The following is a 27895-nucleotide window of genomic DNA, read 5'->3' on the forward strand; positions in this document are numbered from 1 at the left end:
AAACAGGCCTGGTGTGTGACAGAAAGCAAGAATTGAGGGTGTTTTGTCTGCACTGAAATCTGTGGAAGCTTGAATCTGATCTTCACCATTCACATAAGAATATGAATTTATGAATTATACCTATATTAAATGAGTATACATTTTTTAACGATAGGAAAAGACAAATTCTGAGTAAGCACATGCATTGTTAATGTGTGTTAATGTGAACATAAGTGAAAGCAAACACAAGAGAAAGATCTACTGACAAGTTAGTGAGTAGTAAAATAAAAACCATGTAAATCATGCTACAAAAAAAAGCACCTTGAGGAAATCAGATTTCTTTTTAAACATTAAAACATCACATACCATCAGCTATAATATATATCTTTCTGAAAAAAGCTCCAAAAAAAAGTATTTTCTTGAAGTAGATGCTCCTTAAAATAGATATTTTCAGTAGTATTATCCTAGGCACAAACTGGAAGAAAAAAAAAGGTCTCAGGTTGAATTTTGGGTGGTGCTGTGTCGAGACAGGTGTTGGACTCAGTGATCCAACTCTGGATATTCTATGATTCTAAATCTTAACAGGAATTCTGTAGGAATCACAAGAATGGCAACATCAGAGAACTCCACGTATGTTTTTTCCTCTCTGAATCCAGATCTGTTGGTCTGTTCCTGAAGCTCTGTGCTGTGATTTGTGTATTGAATTCTTTCTCAAATAGCACAAAGAGGCAAAGTAATCTTTGTGTTTCCTTAATCAGCAGTGATGGTAGGCATTGTGAGGAAAAATAACACCTCTCCATATTTTTATCTTACAACTTCCAACAGGCTGTTGGTACAAATACCAACTTTCTTTTTTGACTAAAATGCATTGATATCCTATCAGACCTAGATTTGCAGCAATTTCCAGCAATTACTGGGGTTAACTTTTATTCCCAACTTCCAATCATCTAAAGCTATCGCTTGTGCCCATTAGATGATTTTTGTTTAAAGCTTTGTGATTTATTGTGTTGTACCTTCTTTCCTCATGGCTTGGATCTTACTTGTGGCTATTGGAGCAATACCTGTGTGATATCAGATCACTTCTTGTTGATTATGCTAAGAAACACCTTATTCTGGCAGTTTTGGTTTTGTATAATGTAACAATGTTATATTCATGCAACTAGTAATTGTTAAATGCATATCCATATCAGCTTTTTTGAAATATGATGAGTGTATATTTGTTTCATTTGAACTTTTAAATCCAGGCTGTGCCCCAGATCTAATCTATTAAAACTGCTTAGAAGGAGAAATCAGTGTTTTAACTTACACAGTAGCCAAACTAACTGAGCTCTTGACAACTGTTGCATCTGGAAAACTTAATTTTCCAGATATTTTTATCTAATTCTTTTTAAAATGACCGATGGAGATGCTTAAGATTTTTCCAAGATGACAAGTGAACTTAACTAAGAGAACTGGTACCTGTACCTTTCCACGGAAAAGAGAGAGAAGCTGTTTGTACCTATTCATTTATTTCAATATAACTTGCACAATTGTGGTATAGTTTTATTTGGCCTGGAGATTTTTTCCTTTTGGGGCCTTAGGTTTATAGTTTTCTTATTTCATCCAGATTTGGGTGCGACAGAAGTGCCTGTGAATGTAAAAGCAGGCACAGTATTTGGCAGCAGTGGAGACCTTAACCATAGCATTTCATCATGAGGAGTACAAGTTAATATCTTTGATATATATTACCTTTTCTCAAACCTGTGTAGGTTTCTCTTCACATACTTCTAGCAGTTACCTATTTCTTCTCAAGAGTTCAGGACCATAAGGGTAGTGCCAGCCTTCTTTATTTTCAAGTGCAGTTACTGCTTCTGTGATTTCTTCTTGACTGATGGTTCTCAGAATCACAGAATGGCCAGGGTTGGAAGGGACCTCAAGGATCGTGAATCTCCAAGCCCTGCAGGGCCACCAACCTCCACATTTCATACCAGCCCAGGCTGCCCATCCAACCTGGTCTTGAACACCTCCAGGGATGGACGGGGCATCCACAGCCTCTCTGGGCAGCTGTTCCAGTACATCACTACTCTCTCTGTAAAGAACTTCCCCCTGACATCCAACCTAAATCTCCCCTCCCTCAACTTCAAACCATTTCCCCTTGTCCTGCTGTTATCTACCCTTTCAAAGCTTTCTAGCATAAGGGTGATAGCAGTCTGAAAGACAGGTAAGATTACCAGTTACAAAAGAGTTATTGTTTTCTTCAGTCATTATCCGAATATGTGGACACCATTTGAAGAACAAACATCACTTATGTTTCTGTGGTAACCAATTCAGTGTGAAGCAGAGGACTCATTTTCTCAGATAGGAAAGAAGAAACCGAATAGGAGAATGAAAAAATGGTCATTCATTTAATGAGTAGAAGTGCATTTTTTAAGATAAGACTTAGAAAAAGTAAATTTTAGGTGGTAGTCGTGCACTTTGTAGGTGAGTTGTTCTGTGTTGTCTCATCAGGTTTTGTAATCGAGTCCTAAGGAAGGATCAGACTTGCTCACAAGTATATAGTATTCATTTCAATCTTGATCTTATCCAATGCTGAGGCATAATTGTTTTTTTTTCCCCCCCCAACAATTTCATAACTTCTTCTTGGGTGGTAGAAATTGAACTTTGTTACTCTTGTTTTACTTTGTACTAATCATCCTCAGCAGGACTCTGCCTTAGGCTTTCTCTTAATTCAGGTACATTTAATGTCACATTACTGAGTAGAACTAACTGGTAGTCTCCACAGTATATATGACAAGATCAGACTAAAATGATTTTTAAATACAGCTGCTACTTCAAAGTTCATGGCCTGTTACCGTGCTTACAGTAACTTTGTTCCTATGTTAAGTAAAAAATGTAGTAAAAAATTAAATGGGCAGGAATGAGCTGTATTTTTGGAAGACTTCAGTTTAAGAGGAAAAATCAAGTTACTGTTCATTACCTCAGTACCAGAGAATTGATTTAGATTTCTGTGAAACTGAGCCATGTTGGCTGCAAACGGGAATTTGTTCTTGGAAGGATAACAACAGCTAGTCTGTTACCCTTATTTACACTGTAAAAGGTACGTAGGAAAAGAGAGGGAATCACATCCAGTGTGCACTCCATGTAATTAAAACATGAAAATAACTGCTGGTTTGGTCTTTCTAAACAAATGTTAGGGCAAATATTTAAAACTAAGACGAGCCAAGCCAAGGTTGCAAAAGTCTTTACTGTCAAAAAACTGTGTGTGTGAATTAAGTTTGCCTGAGTTTTAGAAGTTTCTTTGTGCCCTTACTGGCTGAAAGAATTCATACTTGTGGGCTGTTATCTCTGCTTCTATTCAAGCACTCCATAACTACAGTGATGCACATTTCAGAGGTGCTTAAAATCAATGTGAATTTCAGGCTGATTCTCAAAGGCTGATTCTTGGCACATTTGTGGTTGCAATTGTGTCAGTGTCTTTAAATATGGCCTTTTCCAACTTTATTAATACTTCCAGTGTACTCTGCATCAGGCAAAGAATTGAACACAGAAATACGCAAACGACAGAACTTTTTGTTTGATATTTTCCCTAACAGAAGATGGAAAGAAAGCATGAGAGTAAGCAAGGGAGACACTGATTGCAGGAACTTCTTGCATCCAGATAAAGGCATGTGTGAATGATGAAGAATCTTAGCAAAAAAACTGAATTAAGTTTGCCCACAGGCAGTCTTGACATTCTAAACCATCTCCAAAGCATAGCCCTGTTCAGCCTGAGAGGTCAGATTCACCAAGGGCCTTCTATTTGTTGCCATTGTTTTGTAGACCTTTATCTCAGGCGTGCATGTCTTGAGAGCTAATGTGGAGTGGGCGTGTATGTATATCTGTATTCTTCAATAGATGTTTGTATGTATGCAGAATAGATATTTGTATTATGTAAAGAAAGAGATCCTGAAGAGGGAGTGGAAATAGAACATCTGCAGGAAGAATTATATGAGGTCTGCTCCAAAAGTAATGCCTCCTGCTTTGTTACATTGGCCCACAACATGAGAGGCAGATGGTGGTGGTATGGGAGTAGAGGCTGAACCTTCCCAACAACATCCCATTACATTTTGTTGCCTTGTGACAGACGGCAGCAGCGGGGCAGTCTGACAGAGTGGTGTCTGACTTGGATGACATATATGAAGCAAAAGACTTGTCATTGAATTCCTCTGTATGGAAAAAAATTGCACTCATTGACATTCATCGACACTTGCTGAACATTTCAGGAGACCAAACAGTGGATATGAGCAGTGAGGCAGTGGGTGGTGCTTTTCAACAGTGGTGACAGTGCCAGTGTGTCACTTCTGCTGCTGCAGATTTTTATGAGCACGATGTACATTCTGGTACTCGTTGCTAGCAAAAAATGCATAGCTAATGGTGGTGACTATGTTGAAAAATACTGTTTTGTAGCTGAGAATATGCTCTGTCATGTAGTTATTGTGTGCTCTTTGTTGCAGCTTTCATGGGAATAAATAGGAGACATTACTTTCACAGTGACCTATGTGTTTCTTCGCATACCTCTTCTTTTTCTCCTGATTCAAAGTATTTCTGAGGGGGGGGGGGGGTGTTTCTAAAGGTATTTGAAGACATTTTGGCCACTATTCATTTTTATAGTTATATTTTTAGACTAGCTCCTTGCTTAAATATTTACTTGTTAATGTAAGTAAAGAGAATAGAACCTATATTCATGCAAATTGCCTTGACTGTGTCTCAGATGACATTTCCAGCCCCACTGTGCAAAGTTCAGGATGTTCTGGCACACAAGGAGAGATCTGGAAGGTTGTTAAGGAGTATGCCACTTGTGTTAAATGCTACCAGGGATCCCTAGGTCATTGCTGAAACGTGTGCTTACTTTATTCTTTAGAAAAAATTCCTTAGCTTCCCTGCATAACTTGTTCCATTGTTTAACTGCCATTGTTGGAGAGTAGAGAGAAGGAGAGAGGAGAGTTGTACATTGTGTTTGTCAAAGCTAAGTCTGCCTTTCTTCAAATTAAGTTCTGTACTTGGCATTAACAGCCATGGGGAATTATTGAATGCCAGCAATTTTCTGATGTTTTATGTTTTCTTATCTCCATTCTCTTCATCTCCTGAATAAATAAGGAAAATTTTCCAACCTTGTCAAAAGGGCAGTGTTTTAAAAGCATTTTTCTTGAAGTGCTCTGTGTTATAACTGGACTTGGTGTCCAACAAAAAAGAATAAAAGGAATTAATGAATTTTCTTTGCTTGTGCTATAGTGTCCCAGATTATATTTGTCTTCCTTTTGAACCAATTGCATTCAGGTTTTAGTAACACAGATTCTTCTGTGAAATGAATAATACGTTAGTGTTAATTGTATTTGTATTGTTGTCAGGCTTTGAACATTTTTCCTGAATTTCATCATCATTAGATCGCTTCTAGACTAATTACATAGATGACAGCTGTGTAGATGACTTGCAGCCTCTTCCAGTTCAGTGTCATCAGCCAATTTGAGAAATGTGCATTTTTTCCAGTTGTGAAGGTTGAAACAGGAAGTACAGTACAGACCTTAGGAGGACCTCATTGGTTTCTGTTCTTCCAGACAAACAGTTCCACTCTCTGAATTGTGTTCTTAGATAGTTATGCAGAAAACAATTATATAGTAGAAATTGTATATAGAAATTTTATCCAGGCTGTGTTTGCCTCATTTGCTAGAAACCTCCTGAGGGCTTACTCAGAAGACATAAACTGAAGTGTATCAAAACTCACTCTTTGGTTGCCTCCTTGCCTGGCAGCCTGACAGGGAGAGGAAAGAGTGAACTTTGATTTGATACAGTTTTTACTGCTTTATTGTACTGCACTGCTTTGAAGTTGACGGTAATATTGTTTTCTTGTGATTAGTGTGGACATTGAACTTACTGACAGTGGTTATAGTGGTATGCGTTCCCCTTTTAAAAATAGATGTGCTTGCTTAGGGACTTTTTGTTTTCAGAGATAACTGATAATGCCTCAGAATTCTTTCACTCCTTACTTGAAATCCACTCCTGAGCACTTAGCCCACAGGGCTCTGACTTCTGGGTAAACTGTAAATTTTACCTTTACTATCTACCAACTGGAGGCAGAAGAAGGTTTGGTGTTTTGTTTTTTTTTTTCTGCTGAGACTCTTAATGCTTTTATCATACGAGTATGAAATTTCTAAGAAGGAATTCGGAAGGAATTGTTGACTTAGAAGATTGTTGACTGAGAAGATCTCCAGCTAATGGCTTAATACTTCTAAGATGAGGGTTGTGCTCTGCTTTCTGCAGCACTAGGCACATGTCTGCTCTTGTTCTGTGGTTTAATGTGAAAAATGAAGTTCTTTTTTACAAGAACTGTTTTCCTATTTTAAATTTACTTCCAGTAGCAGAGTATGAAATGTTTTAGGAATTTAGACATAATGTTTCCTGTTACTGTCTTCTCAATCTGTACATTTCATTTTGGTTTTGCTTTTGACAGTGTTTATGTATTGCTCAATTTTAACTATTGGTGAAGGTTACCATTGAAAATGCTTTCTGAGGAATAGGTTTCATCTGACTGTGAATGATAAAGAAACATAGTACTGAACAATTGCCAAGAAATGTTGTTATCTCCTTATGATTCTAGTTTAATATCTTCGTGCTGGTAATTAATTTATCCTGTTGTATATTGGGAAGAAGTTTGCCCCTGTCATACTGGTCTAAATTTTCCATCTCTATCATCTGTGAGTTCAGCAGTTTAGCTGACTTGATTCTATGTTTCACAAAAGTCATTCTTTTATAATGGGCTGACCCCTAATTAATCACTAAAAAAAGAACAAAAACAGAAAAACAAGCAAAAAACCCACTAATATTGAAGCTCATCTCCAGTAGAAGAAAACATTGTCGAGTATTTCCATCAGTAGAACTATCATAACATTATTGAGAAGCATTTAATAGTAGTGCAGACTGGAAAAAAATATTTCTTGTGCCGTTCCATAATATCCTGAAATACCATTGGAACTTGTAGACTGGTGTGAGGAATAATTTTGCCCAGTGAATACAAACTGCTACATGGATGCCATTCTGTTGCAGACAGTGCTGCTGAAAACTGCTTGAAGGACATGACACTAGTCCTTGTGAACATAACCTAGACTTTTGAATGGCTGTTCTTTCAGTAATAACGTGTTGCCTTCCGGGTGTGTGTTCAGAGATATGAAGAATAAACATGAAGTTATGTATTGGGTATTGAAAGTCTGAACTAAGAAATTAGTTAATAAATAGTATGGGAAATTAATGATTAACTACCTTGTTGTACTTCTTTCTGATCTTCTTCTACATGGTACTTAGTGGGAACCTAGTTTATCTTCTGTCTTTAGTTATTTGGTCACACTTTCACTTTCATGTTTTCTCTTGCTTTGCTTTCTTGCTGTTGTTTCCTCTTTAAGTATATGATGTTTACAGCCATGGCTATAGTACCCTGAGCCCTATTCTAACCAATGCTTTACTTTCAAATAAAGCATAATTTCAGCTCTGTACTTAAACTAACCATTGAATCAGTGATGTGAGTTAGAAGGAACAGCAAAGTAAGTAAAGATGCTGAACTTCTAATTTCAAAGACGCAATGACATATTCTTCTTCACCACTGGCAGGATTTTATCCAGTAATTCCTGAGTACCACTGATTTCTGGAAAGTTCATGAATTTGTCTGTACTGTTTTGCAGGGGATTTCCCAAGAAAACAGGCAGAACTGCTAGAATAGCCTCAGATGAAGAGATTCAAGGATCAAAGGATGCTGTGATTCAGGATCTGGAAAGAAAACTTCGCTTCAAAGAAGACCTTTTGAACAACGGGCAACCGGTATAAAAAATATAGAAATAACAAAAACAAAAAATACAGAAAATATTGTGGGGAAGGGGAGTGGATGCCAAGGGTAGCATCTTAGATAAATTATATATAAAGTAAATATGCATAGACTGTTTTTGCATTTTATATATTTATTCCTTTTAATTGGATTTCCAGAGCTGCATTTCTGTAAGGAATAATAATAATGTATATTTTGGATTGTCATTCATTCCCTCTGTGGTTGAGCAATTTTACTTGGACTTAACAAAGCAGTGGAGATCTCAAAGGCGATGAAATGCCATATGAAGCCTTCACAATCTGTACATCAGGGCATTTTTCAGCCTCTGAGACAATTTGCTTTTAACTGTTTATCTCTACTGGGCATCTGGCCAAACAGCATATGCATACTACTTGACCAGTCCAGCCTCCACTCTACCTTTTGCCTAGCTGGTGGACATCAGAGGGGAAAATATGGGTGGTAAGTGAGCATCACGGGGGACAAAGTAGTTCATTGTGAGAAACAAACCTATTAGGAACGAGCCATCCTTAGATACTGCAATTGTGGGGGACTATATTTGACCAATAGGGTATAAACTATCCTACAGTGCTAATTCACAGACTTTATCAGGCACTAACAATCTGCTTGAGGGACAAGAAATGAAATAAAATGAGGAAGCAAATCAAACCATTGAGATGCACAGGTGTAAAGTTCTCCATTATTTTTTGTACATTTTAAGATATGCATAAAAGATAAAATACTAAAATCTTCCTGCTCAGAGCTGATAAGAAGCAACTCTCTCAAGACTTGATTATTAAGACATTGATTTAAATTTCTTTGAAGCAGGAATCTCTTTTAAGAAGAAGGTAATGTAAAAAATGCAGACTGTCATCCCTGTTTTGCCCATGAAATGTTTTCAAAGGCATAGGCCTGGGAATGACTTGGATATCTTTGCTTCACTGAAAGGTAGTATGCTTAGGTTTCTTATGGCCATACTTAGAGTTTTGCTACAGTGTCTGACATCTGGACTACAGTGTTTAAGTTCAAGGCAACCTCTTGAGTCCAACTGTCTACTCCACAGCATCCAGATTCTGGTTCTCAGTAAGGTCAATGATGTGATGGGAGTAACTAGTGCTTGTATACTTAGCTTTATCCATTGACCGCAGAGGGTTTGGTAGTTTTCTTTAGTAGTTAAGCAGAGTCACTCTCATAGTGTAGAGGTTAATTTCTTTCTCAAAGGAGATGGGTTGGTGTATGGGAACTGTTGAGTCACAGCCTGAACCACTGATTGATCACCTGAGGCAAGGCCTGGGTCAGCCCTGGGAGCACAAGTGAAGGCAATTCAGCTGTCTGATCAGAAAGGATGGAGCCTGGCTGCACCTCTCCTAGACCCCATTTAAGGGCTGACTGCCACTGGGGAAGGCTCTCTTTCTGGAGATCCCTCTTTTTGGAGTTTTCTACTGCGAGCCTAAGATATGGATTAGCATTTTGTTTTGGATTGTCTCTTTCCAGCACAATAGTTTTTCTAACTATAAACCTGTAAAATACTATCCTAACTATGCTACTCTTCTAACCTTACATTTGTTAATTGTGCTGGCCATAACTATCAGCTGGCCATAACTATCAGCTGGCCATAACTATTAGGCCTATTTTGGAAAGTAAGAAAGATGCTTGTCCTGTACAAATGTATTGAATATCCTGAGAAAGCCCATGTGGCCTAAGGAGGGGGAAAAAAATGAGGTGATTAGATTATATGGGAACTTAAGCCAATATATTCTGTTTTCTTTCTTGCCTTGAAGCTTTTGCCTTGCAGATTCCTATCTAGGGTGATTCTGATTGTGTCCTCATGGCTGTGAGCACTTGGAGTGGTCACAGAAGAAATCAGAGTGAAGGAAAGTTCATTAATTGTGTAGATGCTCGTAAGATAGCTGAGATTAGTACTTAGTTTTCATGAGTCCCTATTTTAGCAACGCCACGTTAAAAAAACAAAAACAAAAAACTTCAGTAAGGCTTTTTAAGAAATGAAAGCATTAACTGGACCTAATGCTTTTTCCATTCTTTCATTTTTTCTTTGTATCCAACCACAGTTGTTTGCCTTTCATTCACTGGCTTATTTTTGTGATGTTTGTAAGGATGTATCTTGAATGCATGAAGTGTGTTATTGAATATAGGAGGAAAAATAGTAATGGAAAACTTGAATTCTACACTTAAGGTTCTCCTTTAATTTGTTTTACCTTCTGAATGTAAACTGCCACTCCATCTTCTGTAAGTTGTTTCCTTAATTTGTGAAAGACTAAGAATAAATAGAAATTAAAAATCTAAAAGAAATTACTTTCCTATAAAACTGCTGTTTTATTTCTGACAAAACAGTCAAATAGAGTAAGTGGTATCTCCTTGGCATTTTTGACAGAGTTTTCTGCTGTGTGCTTCTAATGTAGCAGAACAGCCAGGAGTAAGATTTGGGATGATTTGACATAGGCTTTTTTGATGGCCATGCTGATTTAAGTAGTTCGTTTTGCTCATTCCTGCCCAAGTTTCTGGCAGGAGAATGAAAGCAAATGGCAGAGTCAGGACAGAGGTTGCTTAAGCCAGAAAAGCTGCTTGTAATGCAAAAAAATAAAAATAATAAAAAAAAAGCATTGCAATCTGTGGTAGAAAAACTGCTGTTAAAAGCATATTGCTGCTCTCTTTTACATCACTTAAAGCATTGTTTGCTGGCTAACTGCCATGTAGTTCTTAATGAGAAGTAAAAACCTTTATTTCTTCTTTTCCCCTTAGTCCCATTGCTCTTTGTTTTATTTTGTTGTTTTTTTTTTTTTGTCCAGAGATTAACATATGAAGAAAAAATGGCTCGTCGATTGCTGGGAGCAGACAGTGCTGCAACTGTCTTCAACATACAGGAACCAGAAGAGGAGCCTGCAATACAGGTGCTGCATAACTCTACAAATATATAGGAAAATTAAAAAATAAAATTCTTTAATAGGCAGCAATTTACTTTTTTAAAAGTCCTACATAAGACAGTAAGTGTACTCAAGATAGGAGAGATTTGATTACAGAAGTCATACGTTATATATCAGCAAAGTAAACTGGAGAACCACATGCCTGTTGCTCAGTTTTTCCATGCTGAATAAGGTTGAGAGTTCTCAAATGTCTTCTGTCAGCTTTAAACTCTCCCATTTATCCTATTCTGTCCTGCCCTTTAAGTCTGTCCAGGCAAAAAATACATCTACTATCTTGAAACGGTCTTGTCTTTATGTGTGTAATCTGCACTTTTTGGATGCTGATCAAAAATGTAACGGAAAGTCTGCTTGGAAGGCCAGGTACAGCAGGCTCCCCATTGTTCAGATGCCAGAGCTGCAATTCGGAAACGTGTAGCATTTGTTTGCTTATGTTACCACATAAAGTACCTTCTCCTCATATACGCTCACATTTCCATGAATACCTCTCTGTCTTCTTTCTGCTTCTTGATCTTTTTTTCTACTCTTGCAGGAAGTTTCTTCTACTGATGCTTCTGTAGTGAGTCCTATGGATATTCAAAAGGTTAACATTTTCACCTTTTTCTTTCTTTGTTGTTGTTGTTGATTTTATTTATTTTTTTTTAATTATTGTTGTTTTTTTATTGTCTGTCTACTTTCCCTTTTACTGTTCTTGGTTCATAACAAGAGATCACCAACATTAATAACTGGGGAGATTTGGAATGCCTTCCATTTATGTTGTTAAAGATGATCTCTAAACCTAATTGATTGCAGGCAGCTTAACTGCAGTAGTGGCATGCTCCAGTATCCTTCTGCTCTCATGTTAACCTATACTGATACTAACAGCCTTGCATCTAAGTCAACTGCTCTTTATCTATATTTCATGATCTGATTTTATTCCTTTGTTCACTGGAAATCTACCACTAAAAAAAAAACCAGGTATTTCTCTCTTCTATTTACTGTGGGCTATGATTAGTTCTGTAACCAGCCAGCAGAAATGCTACATGTCATTCCCAGACTAGAATCAATGACAAAAAATGGGTACATGTAAGGAAACTTCACATGAGATGCATTTTCTGTCTTAAAAAAAATAAAGATCAGAGACAATGATCAAAGGTCATCTAAAAGAGAGCTTAATTTCTGCAGAGTGGGAAAGTCATTGGCTAGTAAATAGGTTTTTTTTCCTGCCTTGAGCTTTCTTGCATTCTGGCATTAGCTTTGCTATCATTAAGATTCAAAACTGGGCTGTTTTACTGAGTGAACAGTTCAAGAAAGTAAATAATTGTGTGTCGCAGTAATATTTCCCAGTACCTGGGAAATTTAAACAAGCAGTATTGTTTCACACTAGATGAAACTTTCTGCTCTTTGCAAATCTTGAATATTCTGATGAGTAACTTTCTTTCTACGGAAGAAGTGATACTTTTGGCCAGCCAGAGGAGGAACCATGGTAACAGGAGTAAAGAATGGCAGTGGTGCCATTTTCTCATTTTTACAGGCAACTGTAAACAAAATCATTTCAACCTTCTGGTGCAGCCTCTGGTATGGTTCTGTGCAAACAGCAGATGTGAACCATATGGTCTTCTGGCCATCTGGAAGCAAAACCCACCCTAAATCTGCCTGTACCCTGAAGGAAATATTACTGTGCTTCTTTTTGTCTTTATGAACTGCTTTGGAATACTTTTATAACCTTTTTTTCTTTTTTTAATTGAAAGCAACCAATGGCTTTCTTTCCCCTTATAAATTAGATCTTAAGATAACATGAAATACAATTTTTGCCTCATACCAGATGTCTTCATTGTTTCATAGGGAAGTTGTTGGAAACATGGATTATAGTTGCCTTCTGCAACTAGATACTAACGCATATCCCTTTATATGGAGGATCTTAATGGATTGTCAGAGATCAGTAGAATAACAACAACAATCACAGAAACATCTTGCACACATCATAGTGCAACACATCTTAATATGTTGAATCTTGACGTTAATATAAACCTTTCTTATTTGACAGGAATATAAAGTCTCCAGCTTCGAGCAAAGATTGATCAGTGAAATTGAATACAGGCTGGAGAGATCTCCTGTGGAGGAATCAGATGATGAGGTGCAACATGGAGATGAACCTATTGATAACAGTGCATCACCGTATTTTGAGATAAAGCTGAAGCATTACAAAATCTTTGAGGGAATGCCGGTCACATTTACCTGCAAAGTGACAGGAAATCCAAAACCAAAGGTAAGAGAAGAGAGTGAGCAGTTCTAGAAATGCTCTGCAGAGCTCTTTGTTAGTACCTTACCGTTAGCCCCTAGATCCTGTGGGTTGTGTCTTGCAGGAATAGCAGACATTCTCTTTAGGTAAGAGGGATTCCTGGCTGATAATCTGGCAGTTGCTTTTGTCATTGTGGAATGTATTTAGATTTATCAGACAAAAATCTACTATCAAGCTTTAGTTCTTAATCTCTCTTTCTTGAGACTTCATCACCATTATTTAACCTAGAAGTAATCACTTTCAGTTTCCCTCAGGGTACATCTGCATCACAAAATGTAGTGTGATTCTAGAAGTCTGCATCTGAGCTGGCACTGTGGTTCCAAAAGCAATCACAACAGGTTAACAAGGGTTAATTGACTTCAGTACAGCAACATGCTTATACAGAGGTATATTGCTTCTGGTTCAGGGGCCAGTGTGGTATCTGCACTCTTCAGCACTGCAGTTTATACCTACACACTTTAACAAGACTAAACTTTGTTGAAAGCTAGAGAAGGGCAGACTGAAATTCCATAAGCTCCCACATACCGCAATAGCAAGATGAGACATGATGGTGAGGTTCATAATGATGAGCTTCTGAAGGAGGGTTGGGCTTGGGAAGTGTTTCCTTTTTGCAAATGTAAAAGCACCAGCTGTATGATGTCAGTAGTCTGGAATAATGCCTTTCTTTGGTAGGTAACATTTAACCATTGCATAAATTACCTGGCAATTAAATGACTTGTTATGGATTAGGCAAACATCTCAGACTGCCTTGTCAAAGCCTGTGTGTTCCTCTGAGGTCCTTGCAATTCTTACAGTGACCTCTTGTGGCTAGGGGCTCTTTTTTACCTCTTGGATATATAAGAGGTATGTGAAAAGAATGAGAAGACCTTCCCTAGAATAAATTGTACAGGTGTTGAGAATCTTAAACTGCTTTTACATGCCCAATGCTATAGATGTATGATACTGCACAAACTGTAACAGGAGAAATCAACTTTGTCAAATAGTGGAGAAAGAACAACAGCTACAGCAGCATCTACTCTAGCAAGTAGTACAGACCATGAGAAGCAAATCTGCAGAACGAGATATCCATCTCTGCATGTATTTCAGGAGGTTTTACTTCAGACTGGCTCTAATCTCATCCTATGGACTGAAGCAGATGCAGCATATTAGATGTGTGCTTGGAGCTCACTTTCTGGCTTAGTTTCATCTGAAAGAGGTCCAACTCTGTACTCCAAGACCACTTCACAGCACGAACCACTGCAGTATAGTAGGGGTGATCAGTGTACTCATATCAAAAAAGCACTCCTGCTTCAAACTGGAGTAGTGTAAACACTGAGAAGTCTGACTGAAGCCAGCCCTTTGATGTCCAGCATTATTTTTGACATGACCATTCAGAGGAGTCTGAGGTGCTGAATAAGGCTGGAAGACAAATTGTTTCATTGCTGTTAGAGGTTAGGTGTGCTCTTTCTGCCTGGAGCTTATGACTAAGTTGCTGAATGACCTCCTATGAGTCAGCCTTAGTCAACTGTTACCATTCCCTTCTTTTCACACTTTTCAATTACGGTGCAGTCTCGCAGTTATCTCAATCTAATTTAAGACAGATGAAAGAGGATGCCTCTTCCTCTTTCCCTCACTCTCCTTGTTTTGGCATTAGCAGCTGCGCAGTCGGGAAACCACGCTGTTTGTATTTCCCTTAAAATGCTGCCCTGTGAAGGAGTATTTTGATGTGAACACAATCTGAATCAGATACGGCACTCTTTTTTTTCTGTGTTGTCAAAGCATGCACATTAAGTGATTTGCTCTTGCACCTGGGACTGTGACCCTTTATTCCATTCACTTGCAAATGCTTTGTGCAATTTGTTAAGTTGCTTGGGACGAAACCAACCTCAGGCCTGTTGCACAGCTACTTGTTAGTTGGACTAAGCAAATGTCAAAGGCTGTCTTCTCTTCCCTGACCGAGTGTGCCAACATAACATACTCAGTGGTTGAGGGCTGTCCTTCTGCTGTAGTTTGTTGAAGCTGGAAGTGTTGCCCCTGAACAAATTCTTTACTTTGGCAAATGAAAAGCTGGAAATAATTTACTAACTTAAAGCTCCTCCCTTCTAAGTATTCTGTCACCTCTGCCAAGGAACAGCTTTGGGGAGGACTGTAGTGTTTCTAAAATCTGGCATTCATTATGAGGGATTTTTCTAAAGAAGGGTTATTGGCTTGATTATTTTTTCCCCTGAACATGCTGTGTAAATTGAATACTGATGTGCAAATTCTGTCTTCATAAATATGACTTTTTAAATCTGAGGTTCCTTTTGTTATAACCATCCGCATCATGTAAAACTATTTTATCATTAAAATGAGAATTTGTGGTAATGCAAGAGGGATTGAGGAGTACTTCTTTTTAAGGGATAGTTCTCTTTGGAATTAGGAAAATGCCATACGAAAGGTTAATTGAGACTTGAATGTCGCATAAAGCTTGTACTGCTCTCTCTACATGAGGCTGAATATAATTCATAGTGATTAAAAATGACTGTGTTGCTTAAGATCAGAAACCCTTCTGTAGTGTGTATTCCACTGTATTTCCAATCATTACACATCAGTGTCAAAGATCTGATACAAATAAAAGCAATCCAGATGCTCAGTGCTTACGTAGTTTACTGCTACATTTATTAAAAGGGATCCTAGAAAGAAAATGCTTTACTACAAGGACCATTGTCTCCAATAGTGGTAGTGTTTTACCTATAAATTCCAGGCCAGATGAAGACCATGTTATAAGCACTTACTACACCTAAGTAAAAACAGTTTATGCCAGTGCTTTTAGATCCTAATGGAAATGAGTATGGGACAACATATGCATGATGTTTGGATAGCTGGTTCAGTTAATATTTGCATGCATTTCCGTGTAGTAATTCCTGGCACGTCTCCTGATATTTCTGATAAGTGCATTGTTATTGAATAATTACTGCTTAATGCACTAGATTTCCAGGCAGCATTATGACACATACAAAGCATGCAAGTTAGAACTCATTTTTTTGCAGCTCCACTGTTACCAACATCCATTATGATTTGTATATAAGTGATCAAATATCTTTTGCATCTCCAGTAAGTGCTCTGTCAGCAGATGAGAAGACATTACCAAATCTTTTGTTAGCACCATAGAGTCTTTGCAAGCCTGCTGACAGACAAAATGGAAAACAAGTATAACCAGCTATTGAGGAAATGAAATCATTTCTAGTTACACATAATGCTTGTTAATATAAAAAACATACACGGTAATTAATTTTTAAAGGAAATTTCCATTCATTCTCTCCCAAACGTTCTCCATTGTGTTTTAGTGAAATGTACTTTAGTTAATTTTATCCCCATGTGAAAGTAGGAGAGCTTTGAAATGTTGCCAAGTGGCAGCCCCCATGCTTGTGTCTGCTGCCCCCAGGGACGCCTGCAGCACAGTCTGCAGGGAGTGCAGCACAGTCTGTCTGCAGGGAGTGCAGCACAGTCTGTCTGCAGGGAGTGCAGCACAGTCTGTCTGCAGGGAGTGCAGCACAGTCTGTCTGCAGGGAGTGCAGCACAGTCTGTCTGCAGGGAGTGCAGCACAGTCTGCAGGGAGCAGAGGTCTGTCGGTGCCTGCAGGTACTCTGAGTGAGGCTCTGCCACAAAGCCACCTCCTGCAGGAGCTAACCCTCAGCCCCTCTCTCTTCATGCCTCGTGATGTGTGAGATCAGTTTTACTGGGGAACTTGATATCAACTAATGCTGCTTCAAAGAGAAGTGAGGCCTGCTTGTGTGGACAGGAGGGTTTCAGAAGTACACCCAGCACTAAGTGGTGAGTGGGTGTCCACACAAGAGGCTCTGGAAGTACAGAACGGTGCTGGCTTTAGGGAGAATGTGCTTCAGGAACGACAGTAAGTGCTGTCCTGTGCAGGTGCTGCTCTGGGGAGCTGACTGCACTTTGTGATATTCCTACATGCTCCTCTGTGAGTTTTCATGCTTTCGTGCATCTCTTATTTTTTTAACACACAGAATTCAGTTTAGGGTTTTCCTTGTTTTTAAAATATGATGCAAAAAAAAAAAAAAAGTCAAAATTGAACCTGCTTTGGCAGGGGGGTTGGACTCGGTGATCTCTGGAGGTCCCTTCCAACCCCTACGATTCTGTGACTGTGATTCTGTGAATCTTACTATCATTACTGCCTTAAGTCTAAGGCATTAAAATCACATATGTGGTCTTCGTATGTGTGTGTAATTTATGGATTACTGTTAAGATATTATTCTACATACATCATTTTTTGGCTCATCAAGATCAGATCTTGGGTCAGCCAGAGAAAAAAAATTATGTATCAAAAGCAATGGAAGAGACCTCTGTTTGAGAGGTTATTTAACTTTGCTGTACAACTTGGAACTCTGCTGTTGCTGGCACACAGTTATTAAGGGCTGTCAATATACTGAGTGACTCGAAGTATTTCCTGTTGCTTTGTAAAGCTGCCTTTTCCTGTGGATGTCTGTCACACTGGGGTTATGCTGTGGGATTTGGTCCTGCCACTCGGGAACGGGTGTTGTTGTTTGATCACTCTTCCACTATTTGTTTCAGCAGATAGCATCTAGGTATCTTAACCCAGCAGCACAGAGCAGCTTGCTGCTGACTGCCTCATGTGGGTGCAAAGGATGGAGCAGCACTGTGTTACAGCAGTGAGATCATTACTAATGAACTAATTGTTCTGATAATTACCTTGGATTAAGTTTTCCTTTTCTGAAAGGAAAGCAGTAGCTTTCTTAAGTTCTTCCTCCAGCTTCGTCGGATTTAAGTGAAACAAAAATGTGAAGTTATTAATCTGATCTGGAACTTTCCTTTGCAATGACATTTATTTTCAGCTCTTCAGCTGCTGCTCTGTCTGGGCTCAGCACAACACTTATGCACATCTAAAAACTTGTGAGACGGGTGCTCACACTCCGGCCTTTCTCCCTGAGCCACTGCTATCCTGGAACTTGGATTTTATAGGAAGTGGTTCTGGAGTTGTGGTTCTGCACCTCTGCAGGCTGGATCCATTCCTTTATTGCCAACCAGAGAAGTTTTCAGCAGCTAAGATTTGGTAGCGCTGTAAATTGAGAAATGATGATGGTGAGCACCTACCTCTTACCAGCCGTGCTTTGTTTTTCCCTGCAGATTTATTGGTTTAAAGATGGGAAGCAAATTTCTAAGAGAAGTGATCACTACCGAATTCAAAGAGAACCTGATGGAACTTGCTCACTGCATACTGCAGCCTCCACCCTGGATGATGATGGGAATTACACTATTATGGCTGCTAACCCACAGGTAAATGAAGGTTTGGCTCCAGAGCAAACATGCTTCTGAACATGAATCTTCAGAACCTTACGTATGCGTGATTTAATTAAATGATGAAGTCACCACCAAGTATGCAAGTTAGATTTCTGTTTTCATCTTGCATCAGTAGGGTGGGACCTTTCTATCTCCCAGAGATTAGCAACTCAACAGCGATTTTTTTTCTAAGGTTTGAGGTTTCAGAGGGAACGGGTGTTGTTGTTTGATCACTGTTCCACCATTTGTTTCAGCAGATAGCATCTAGGTATCTTAACCAAGTATGGATACCATATGTATTATACAAGGGGGGAAAAAAAGTCAAGTTTACCAGCAGTAACTCAATCTGGCTGCTAAGCTTTCAGTTTTCTTCTCATGACACCTCTTACTGACTGAGGCCAACTCTTTGAAGTGAATTGGAGTGCACTGCACCTCAGGCAGGGATCGCAGCTCTACAACAAACAATTCCCGTGCTTACTGGGGAAGAGTGCAGAGTCTTTTGTGTTGGTACCAGAGTCTTAAACACTGTGTTCTGAAATGCAAAGTGTTACTGGATCTGTAATATTCTTTGTTCTTCACAGACCCAAAACAAGAGCTGAGATATACAACAGAACTCTGTGCGTTGGAGGTTAACTAAAGTTGCTGTTCAAGCATCCTACTGAACTAACTTTCTCAATCCACTTTTTCCCAGAGCAAAGCAAATCAAGGAAAACTATTTGCATGTGAGAAACCAAGGCAGTAACATAACTTAGGGATATAACGAATTACTTTCTTCTGTAGCACCAAATAGCTTGCCAAGACCACGACTGCAAGTGGAATTACACTGTGAAATAACCTCCATCACTGAGAAGGAGCTTAATCTAAGAGTATTGTGCTGTGTTATGATGTTGCTAGGTTACATGACACTTTTGCCTTGCTTTTTTTACTGTCAGTCCTGCCCTTACTGCAGTGTGTTTTTCTATACAGAGACAAGAAAGAACAGTGTTTAGATCCCTGATTCTACCGACTGCACAACTTAAATCTAGAGAGTCTGAACATTTTTTCTATATATACTAACAAGAGAAATAAATAGCATATGGCCAGGGGAATTCTTCAAGCTGGGAACTTCTATGTATAAAAAAGCAGCATTGCATTATAATGCTCAGTGCCCTTTAAGTTGTGCAAATTCACCACAAGTTTTAAAATGACTTTAAAAAAAAAACAAAAAACAAAAAAACCAATTGTGCTCAACGTAGGATACAAATCCTACCTGTATTCCTATAAACGTTGTGTTAGTGCATGCATAGGGTTTCTCTCTGTAGTTTTACTGTGGGATCTAAAATCTTAAAGAAGCTGGTGAATAAAGTACCCTTCTATTTGGACACTGACACCTGTCCCTGAGTAACTCACATATGCATGTTTAGGCCTTAGTTTTTAAGCTGTTCTGCATAAAGCTCATCTGATGACACACCAGTGAACTAGCCTAAATCATTAGCTCTTGTCATTGGTGACACAAATCTGTCAGTGTTTTAATGTAAATGTGCTAACCTGAGATGTTTTTGTAATGACCCTAGTTTTGGGGATGGAAAAAACAGTTTGTGCTTTTCATTCCTCTTTGGGGAAAAAAAACAAACAACAGAAGCATCCTTTTCTAGATCCCCAAAACAAAGCCTGTCTATTTCATCAAGCCCATTGTATTCGTTCTTCACGGTGTGCTTCCCAAACGAAGATGCTCCTCTTCTGTTAGCTTGCTTTTACTACATATTTCACAGCACAGTGGAGGCAAAGAAGGGCTGTGAGTTCATGTACAAGCCTCTTGCACTAAAATATCTGGATTCCAATTCTTTTAAGTCATCCCAAGTAGAAATAGTTTTGGCATAGCTTCCTAAATCCTAACGGAAAGTTGTCCATGTCTCAAAGCTATCACAAAGTTAGGCAAATTTGGCAACCTTTCCTTAAGAAAAGCAGAATATGTAAACATAAGGGAGTTGACATCAGGGTTCTGATGGACTGGCAGATACTTGCTAGATGGTGCTGTGTTTTGGTCATTGCTATTAGGACTATCAAACTACACAGCAAAAAGGCATGTTCGTAGCTGTTAGAAATTAATTTATTTTATTAAAGCAAAGGATTTAATTCATTAAAACTCTGCTGGTTTACACTGTCACACTATCTGCATGAATACTACAGAATTTATGTATGCAAGATGACTTGCTGATGCACCTTAGAAATTATCTGTGGTAGTTAATGCTGCACTACTGCCTACAGCGTGAAGTGGAGCGAGCTGGAATTTAATTCTAATGCTGCTGGGGCTTGCAGTACAACTTGCCATCTAACTTGAGCCAGAGAAAACTGATCTCAGATCTAGAAAAATATAAAATCTTGCTTGGTTCAGGCAGTTACTTAAAAGTTGCAACCATTAACTGATCTCTTGCCATGAGCTCTAAGCATGGTCCTTATTGGACCTCAAGCCAGGTCCTTACTTTCACCTTCTTTTATTTAATTCTCTCTACTTCTTTGCAGTGTGCACCCAGAGGTCCCTTCTCAAGTTCCCTTGCTTTCTAGGTCGTCTTCCCATGAACCATTTCCCATATCCATTGCTCCTTCCTGTTCATCCCATAACTTTTCCAAATCTAGGGCTTCCAGCTGGTTCTTTACTATCCAAATTCCTTCCAGGACTTTGTGTTTTCATTTGTGATGCCTTCATGTGTCGAGATACCCAGAAGTTATTCAAAATAGGATTAATTCATCACCTGACAGAATAAAATGAATATACAGCAGTGCCTAAAATAGAAATCTACTTGTTCCAGGTGTTTTTAATGGTAACACAAAAAAGCTTTTGCATAAGAAATGTCAGGTCATGTGCAATGGTTTATTTTACAGTTTTTCTTCTGGGCTAAAGGGGTCATGGGAATGGAATTGGGATACGAGGATCACGTCTGACAGCCCAGCAGTGACAAAAAGGTCTTTGCCTTTTGAAGGCTCAGTCAGCTCACTGCACGGCTTACAGCCAGCGGTGCTGCTATCTCTTGGTGTTTTGTGCTGTGGTGGTGGTTTTTTTAAAATGTAAAAACTGGATAGAAAGTAGATGGTGGAATGTTTTAACGAGTCACAGTTATTTCAGTCTGTTCCTAGTTGCAAGCTGATAAAACAGTTTAATATCTGAAGGTATCTTGACAAATGATTTTAAAGGATTTTGTGAAAGAAGAGATGATATTCCAGGCTCTGTAACAGGTGGGCGACAAAGAAGAGATCAGGTTAAACGTGTATTAATATTACATGAGTTCAGTCTGAGTTAATTGTCTTCCTCTTCATCGTTATTACAGGGCAGAATAAGCTGCACAGGAAGGCTGATGGTTCAGGCTGTAAATCAGAGAGGCCGCAGCCCTTGGACACCTCCTGGCCAGCCTCATATCAGAAGGTACTTGATGCTTTTTTTTCTCTCTCTTTTAACAATATCTGATTTGCAAAATTGCTGTGATGAAGAATGTGAAGTAAGAAGGCAAGTTAGAAGTGTGGCATACAGGAAGAAGCCTCCCCACTGCTAAAACCTCTGCAAACCTTGCACAATAGGAAACTAGTGGGCAATGTCAGAAATAATATAGCTTTAAAGTGTCTTGAACTTTGCTTGTCTCCCTTGCCTTTCTTTGTGGTGTTCACTGTCCACAGGTTAGACTGTAAGCCGTGAGGAAAGCCATTGTTGCTTCTGTGGATGTTCAACATCTCAGTGCAGTGGGAGCCTGTACAGTGTGCAGTGTTAGTAAGCATTTTTTAACAGAAACAGCAGAAATAACCGTAAGCCACAGAGTTTATTGCTATTTCAGTGATTTCATTTCAGGTTCTTAGCAGGAATTATGAGTCAGATATAAAGCATTAAACTTATCTTTAGTGAGTTTGCAATTATTCACATACAGAGCTTCGGTTTACGTTTTTGGACCATATAAGGGAATTTTCCTCTCAATATGTTTTTTTTCGTTGCCCAAAGCATTTATGAGGGTATTTAGCACAGCTCAGACATCTTCAGACAACACAAAAAAATTCCTTTTGGTTACACGAACAGAGCTGCTTTCAAGGGAGCATGAGGGCTCTTCTTCAGGCCTTTGCCGTAACCAGGGCTGTGATTTGCTTAACGGTCACAACAGCTACAGAATCTCAGTACTGCCCAATTGTCATATGTAGGACAGAGGTAATTTCCTGCTGTCAGAGTGCAGCAAAGGAGCTCAGATGCCCCCTGCAACACTACGTCCTGCAGAGCTGCGACATGACATACAGGCATCCTCTGCCAGCTCTGATGACTGGGGGGTGTCATGAGATGAGGCTGCTGAACAGATCTCACCTGGCTTCTACATTGAGCAAATCAGACTTCCCCTGTCCTGAAAGTGCTGCCCACTGTCTCATGCACCTGCAAATAATGGGTACAAAAGAAAAGTCTGTGTTAATCCACGAAGGGAAAAGCTGCAGGGAAGAGTCAGGTTTCAGCCAAACTAGTTGATGCACAAGAGTGAGAAAGGGGAAACATTTTTAAAAGGGAGGAGTGGAGGGAGGGAAATAGGTATGAGCAAGGGAAAATGGAGCAGCTGACACTTCTGTGTCTTTGTGAAGGATAAAATGCAGACCTCCTCCTGCAGCAGGCAGAGCCCCGGATAACAGGGGGGAGCCCTGTTTTTGCAATCTTGCCAAATGCAATTGAAATCTGAGGCCACTCACAGCTGCTATTTTGCTGTTCAATTGCTGCAAGCACTCTGGCAGTTTTGGTTGGATGTGTAGCAGAGAAAGGAATTGTAGGACATTTGCATATAGCAGTTTAATTAAAATGAGAGCGAGTACTGGGAATTCTTATTTCCTGCACAGTTTCAGGAGGTCTGTTTCAGCACTGTTTCTGTCTCGTGGACTTTCCCACTGCTCCCATCATCCAGTTCTGCCCCAAACTGATGAAATCTGAGCAGCATGTACCACATTCCTGTGACAGATTCCCACCACCACAGCTTTTCTAATGGAACAGACCACAATAATGTGCTCTGCTCTACAACTGGTCACACATTTCCATACACTTTTGATAAGTAATATTCCTGTTACATTACAGCAATTTTTTTTCTGTAAGCTTTTTTTTTTTTTTTTTTTTTTTTTTTCTTAAGAGCAACAACAATTTCTATGACAAGTAATTATAGTAATTATTAATGAACATTCTTACTTTCTATGCTGCTGACAGGCTTTTTCCTGAAGTACTAGATCTCTTACAGAGTGTGTTCTGGCAGAGCTCTGGTTTTGTTACCTTCGCTACTTCATTGCCATTTTAAGGCATGCTTTCTTGACGTCACTTCATTTCTCACGTGGTATTTTTCTGAAACTTGCTCTGCTTGCAAAAATTACCTTCTCAGCCTTACTTGGGGAGTGGGTTTTGAAACATCTGAGGCGTGCAAGGTTCAGGCCCCCACATCACAGCACTCAGTGCTGCATCACCAGAGTGATCTCACAGCATGCAGCTTCTGAGTTCTGAGCAGATCATCTTAAAATGCATGAGAAGTAAGGAAGGTTTAAAAATGTATATATTAGGATTACTTTGTAAAAGATGTAAAAAAAGACACATTATTAGTTTCTGATACTAAAGGGTGTGCTGATTTAGCTTTCCTTTTCGACCTGTAATTTGAAGACCTAGTTAAGGAACGATTCAAGAAAAAGCCCCTACCGTTAAAAAACTGCTTTGATCACAAACTCAGCCTCTTTATTTTCCACTTCCTTGGGTGTAATTTTTTTTCTCCCCGCCTTCCCTCAGTGCTGCTGCCTTCTGCAGCTACAGCAGTGGATAGTGGCGTGCAGGAAGACTTTTACCCTTCAGTGCCACCTGTTCACCCACTCACTGTTTTCTGAAGGGTAAAGGTGATTGCAGGGGCAGTGTGAATGCTGCTCGATAGCAGAACAGGGTGGGGTTAAGCACACAGGACACCAAAAATGAGGAACTGAAGCTATATTCTAAAGCCTGCCAACTTTAATTTGTATTTCAGTGATTTAAAGACTAAACAAAACATTCTGTCTGTGTACAAATATAAGATTATTACAAGTAATTATTCTGTAGCAAGACTGTTTTCTAGATTTTTTGAGATGCCTCTTCTGATATATAGTGGGCATCAATATCTTACTGCTGTCTCCTGGTATTTTAAGGCCGCGGTCTCGATCGAGGGACAGTGGTGATGAAAATGAACCAATCCAGGAGCGATTCTTCCGGCCCCATTTTCTGCAGGCCCCTGGAGACCTGACTGTTCAAGAAGGAAAACTCTGCAGGATGGACTGCAAGGTAAGTGCCAGGCACAGGCCAGCAGCCACCTCTCTGTAACCTCGGCAGAGTCAGAAACCAAGTGGGATGAGATACTTTTTTTTATGTTATTTTACCTATTGTCAATAGGTTAATTAATCTCACTGCTTTTCAGCAAGAGTTGACAAATAAAAACTTGCATCCTCAGCAAGGGAATTGCTTCAGGCAAACCTGACAGCTAACAGAAAAATGAATGTTGGAATGCATCTCCTTTGGCTGCAGGGGGAAGCAGCACACACTACAAAGACAGCATGCTTTGAAGTCTTTTTACTACTTCAGTTTCCATCCTCTGTTACTTTCAGACTCTCTGTGACTTTAACAGAAGCTTCTGTTTACTCAGTGATGGTCTACTTGGGAGAAGCTGTTTTCACGCAGTACCCCACCAGGTGGCAGGGCTTTTAGTAGTGCAGGACTCACAGAAACAGACTGATACAATGAAATGGAGTGCAGAGCTCAATGGTTAGTCAGCTAACATCTTTTTGTCTGCAAGTTTTTGACAAGAAATTAGTTGAGAAAGGAATACTGTTTCATTCCAGGTGAAGAGCAAATGATGGGAAAAGATACAAGGTGTCACTCTACCTTTTGTTGCAATGAATTGTTGTTTAGATTCTAGCATATCTTAACACTGATCTTTTTTCAGTCACGCCTTTAAGACACCACGGGATTCAGGGAGTTGGCGAGAAAGCAAGCAAATTATAATGCAACTGAGTCAATGTGTAATTCAGATAGAATTAGTTCTTGAAATCTTGTGGTATACCTGCATTAGCAAAGAAAACCAAACTCTTCTGAAGTAATGAGTCAGGACTCCTTCACTGTTTTTGCATGGCAAATAATTTCCCATTATTCTGTTTACACTGAAGGTTAGCGGATTACCAACACCAGACCTGAGCTGGCAGCTAAATGGAAGACCCATTCGTCCTGACAGCTCTCACAAAATGCTGGTGCGTGAGAACGGGGTGCACTCCCTGATCATAGAACCTGTCACCGCGAGGGATGCGGGAATCTACACCTGCGTGGCCAGCAATCGAGCTGGAGAAAATACATTCAGCCTGGAGCTCACTGTTGCAGGTAACATCTTCGTGCTGAAAGTGTAAAGTAGAAAAGTTAAGTGCTGTTAAATAACGTGGCTGAGGGCTGGGGAATGGGAAGAGGAAACCAGTGACAGAGCTGTATCGTATCTCTAAGGTGATACATTTATGTTTTGTTTTGTGGCATGGAACCACTGGGTACGTTGTGAAGAAAAGAGGGTTGTTTTCATCCTGAGGCACAGCTGAGGCCACAAAGCTAACTGTTTACTTCCATGTGTTGTGTTTTCTTTTTTTCCCCCACAGCAATACGTGCAGACCCATATCTATGTCTGCTAGTATGATATGGTTCACAGGACGTTAGATTAATGCCATTCCAGCCAGCTGGCAGAGTATTTCTTCTACATTTAAAGGCTCATCCTTTTATGGAGGATGAAGGAGCACTGCTTTACAAGCACAGTGCAGCCAATGAATCTAGTTATCAAGCTCTACACTTTAACTATTCCAATGGCTGGAGGGAAGGAGGAGGAAAATCCTCAACTCTATTAGACCTCCCCTTTCTTTTATTAAATGTGACTTTTCTTCAGATGAAGTGGGGCTAGGCTTTGTAACTAATGAAAACAACACCAAATTTGCCTGCCTCTTAGATTGTTCCTTTATATACACAGAAGCGTCAGCAATACTGCAATCTTTATTTTCACAGCTAAGGAGGTACACAAAGCACCTGTGTTTATAGAGAAAATACAGAACACAGGTGTGACTGAGGGATTTCCAGTGCGACTGGAGTGTCGAATCTCGGGGGAACCATCACCTCAGATATTTTGGAAGAAAGAGAATGAGTCAATCACACACAATACTGACAGAGTGAGGTAAGGTTGTCTGAGAATTATCTTTCTATTCCTAACTTCATTAATGATTTGTCCTGGTATACAAGTGAAAACCTAAAAGGTCATAAGAATGCTTTGTGTGAGCAGCACAATATTAACTAGTTACTGTAGTACTTGTGGCCCAAAATTTTATTATATCCACTTGCATGGAACCTACTCCTCCATGAGACAGTGGCTTTATGCACACTTTTCCCCAGTAAATGCTAGTTCAGAGCAACTGCAGCATCTCACTTCCATCACCTCCATTCTTTAGCACTCCACTTTTCCCCTTTTCCCATGGTTTCTCTGGGAACAAAAGCAGCTAAAAGTTGAGCTCAGTGTTGCTATTACAACATGGGAGCTTCTGTGAAACTAGCTTTGGGTTAGCCTTTAAATCATACAAAAACCCCACACATCTTTACAGGGACATGCTATAGGGGTAGTGGAAAAAAGTCACATGTATATATATTTTATTTCTAAAATCTGTATGTTTGTCATCAATAGTTGACAACGTTTTGTAGGAATTTTTAAGAGAAAATTCCCGATGTATCGAAAGAAAAGGAACTCAATACTGACATGGCACTGTAATAAATTATTGCTGTCCTAAATAACTACAAATAGTTCAGTACTTCACTTCTCAAGTCAGGTCTTGTGTTCTGTCCCCACAAAGTCTGGATAAGTTCTGTAAATCTGCTTTCCAGATGTCCTAATCTGTCACTCTGAAAGAGAAGCTGCTTTGGGTGGTTTTTGCTTCTTTCTTTTTAATACAGGATATTCAACTGCCAAATTTCCAAGCCTATTGAAGGTTTCATTTACCACTTGCTAATTTCAGAGGAAGTTTTGCATTAATTAAAAGTAGAGTATATATTTAATGTCTAACTAGGATGGGGACTGTTTATAATGACAACTAAATGTCTGCTCTGTTTTTCAATTTAAGTAGTAATTTGCAACTTGCCTTTTGTTCAGCATGCACCAGGACAACTACGGCTACATCTGCCTGCTTATTCAGGGAGCTACAAAAGAGGATGCTGGTTGGTACACCGTTTCAGCTAAGAATGAAGCTGGGATTGTGTCTTGCACTGCCAGGTTGGATGTTTATAGTAAGTGACTTCCTTTTTCGTGACCTCATTAATCCCTCAAAAGCAACAGTTCTACAAGTGTCAGTTTGTTCACAGAATCATTTACATTGGTCTCTCTCTCTTTTGTTTATAGTTTCTCCTCAATAATAACGATCCACATCAAGACAACAAATGCTCTGTCAAAGTACTTCCGCCATCTTTCAGATACCAAAACAAAACAAGCATGCATGCATTCTGTTTTTGCTTAGTATATTAAATATAGCTAATTAACAACAGATAACGGCATGATTAGATGACTTGTGGATCATTATTACTGTTAGCACTTCCCTAAC

General features: G+C 39.3%; 1 protein-coding gene across 5 annotated transcripts in view; it reads left to right on the forward strand.

The window, feature by feature from the left end:
* The window catches only part of PALLD (palladin, cytoskeletal associated protein), a 180942-nt gene that overhangs the window by 150233 nt on the left and 2814 nt on the right, over positions 1–27895 (forward strand). For 2 of the 5 annotated variants that reach the window (XM_010709482.3, XM_085222049.1), the window contains 10 exons: positions 7668–7803; positions 10612–10713; positions 11276–11326; positions 12770–12991; positions 18152–18301; positions 21610–21704; positions 24443–24575; positions 25454–25661; positions 26322–26487; positions 27451–27584. In XM_010709482.3, coding sequence (XP_010707784.2) covers positions 7668–7803; positions 10612–10713; positions 11276–11326; positions 12770–12991; positions 18152–18301; positions 21610–21704; positions 24443–24575; positions 25454–25661; positions 26322–26487; positions 27451–27584 — 1397 coding nt within the window. Of the gene's footprint in view, positions 1–7667; positions 7804–10611; positions 10714–11275; positions 11327–12769; positions 12992–18151; positions 18302–21609; positions 21705–24442; positions 24576–25453; positions 25662–26321; positions 26488–27450; positions 27585–27696; positions 27748–27895 lie in introns of all 5 variants that reach the window. The other 3 variants (XM_085222050.1, XM_085222047.1, XM_085222048.1) reach the window with 2 other exon arrangements.

This window comes from Meleagris gallopavo, chromosome 4 (assembly GCF_905368555.1).
Source record: "Meleagris gallopavo chromosome 4, MGAL_WU_HG_1.1, whole genome shotgun sequence".
NCBI lineage: Eukaryota > Metazoa > Chordata > Aves > Galliformes > Phasianidae > Meleagris > Meleagris gallopavo.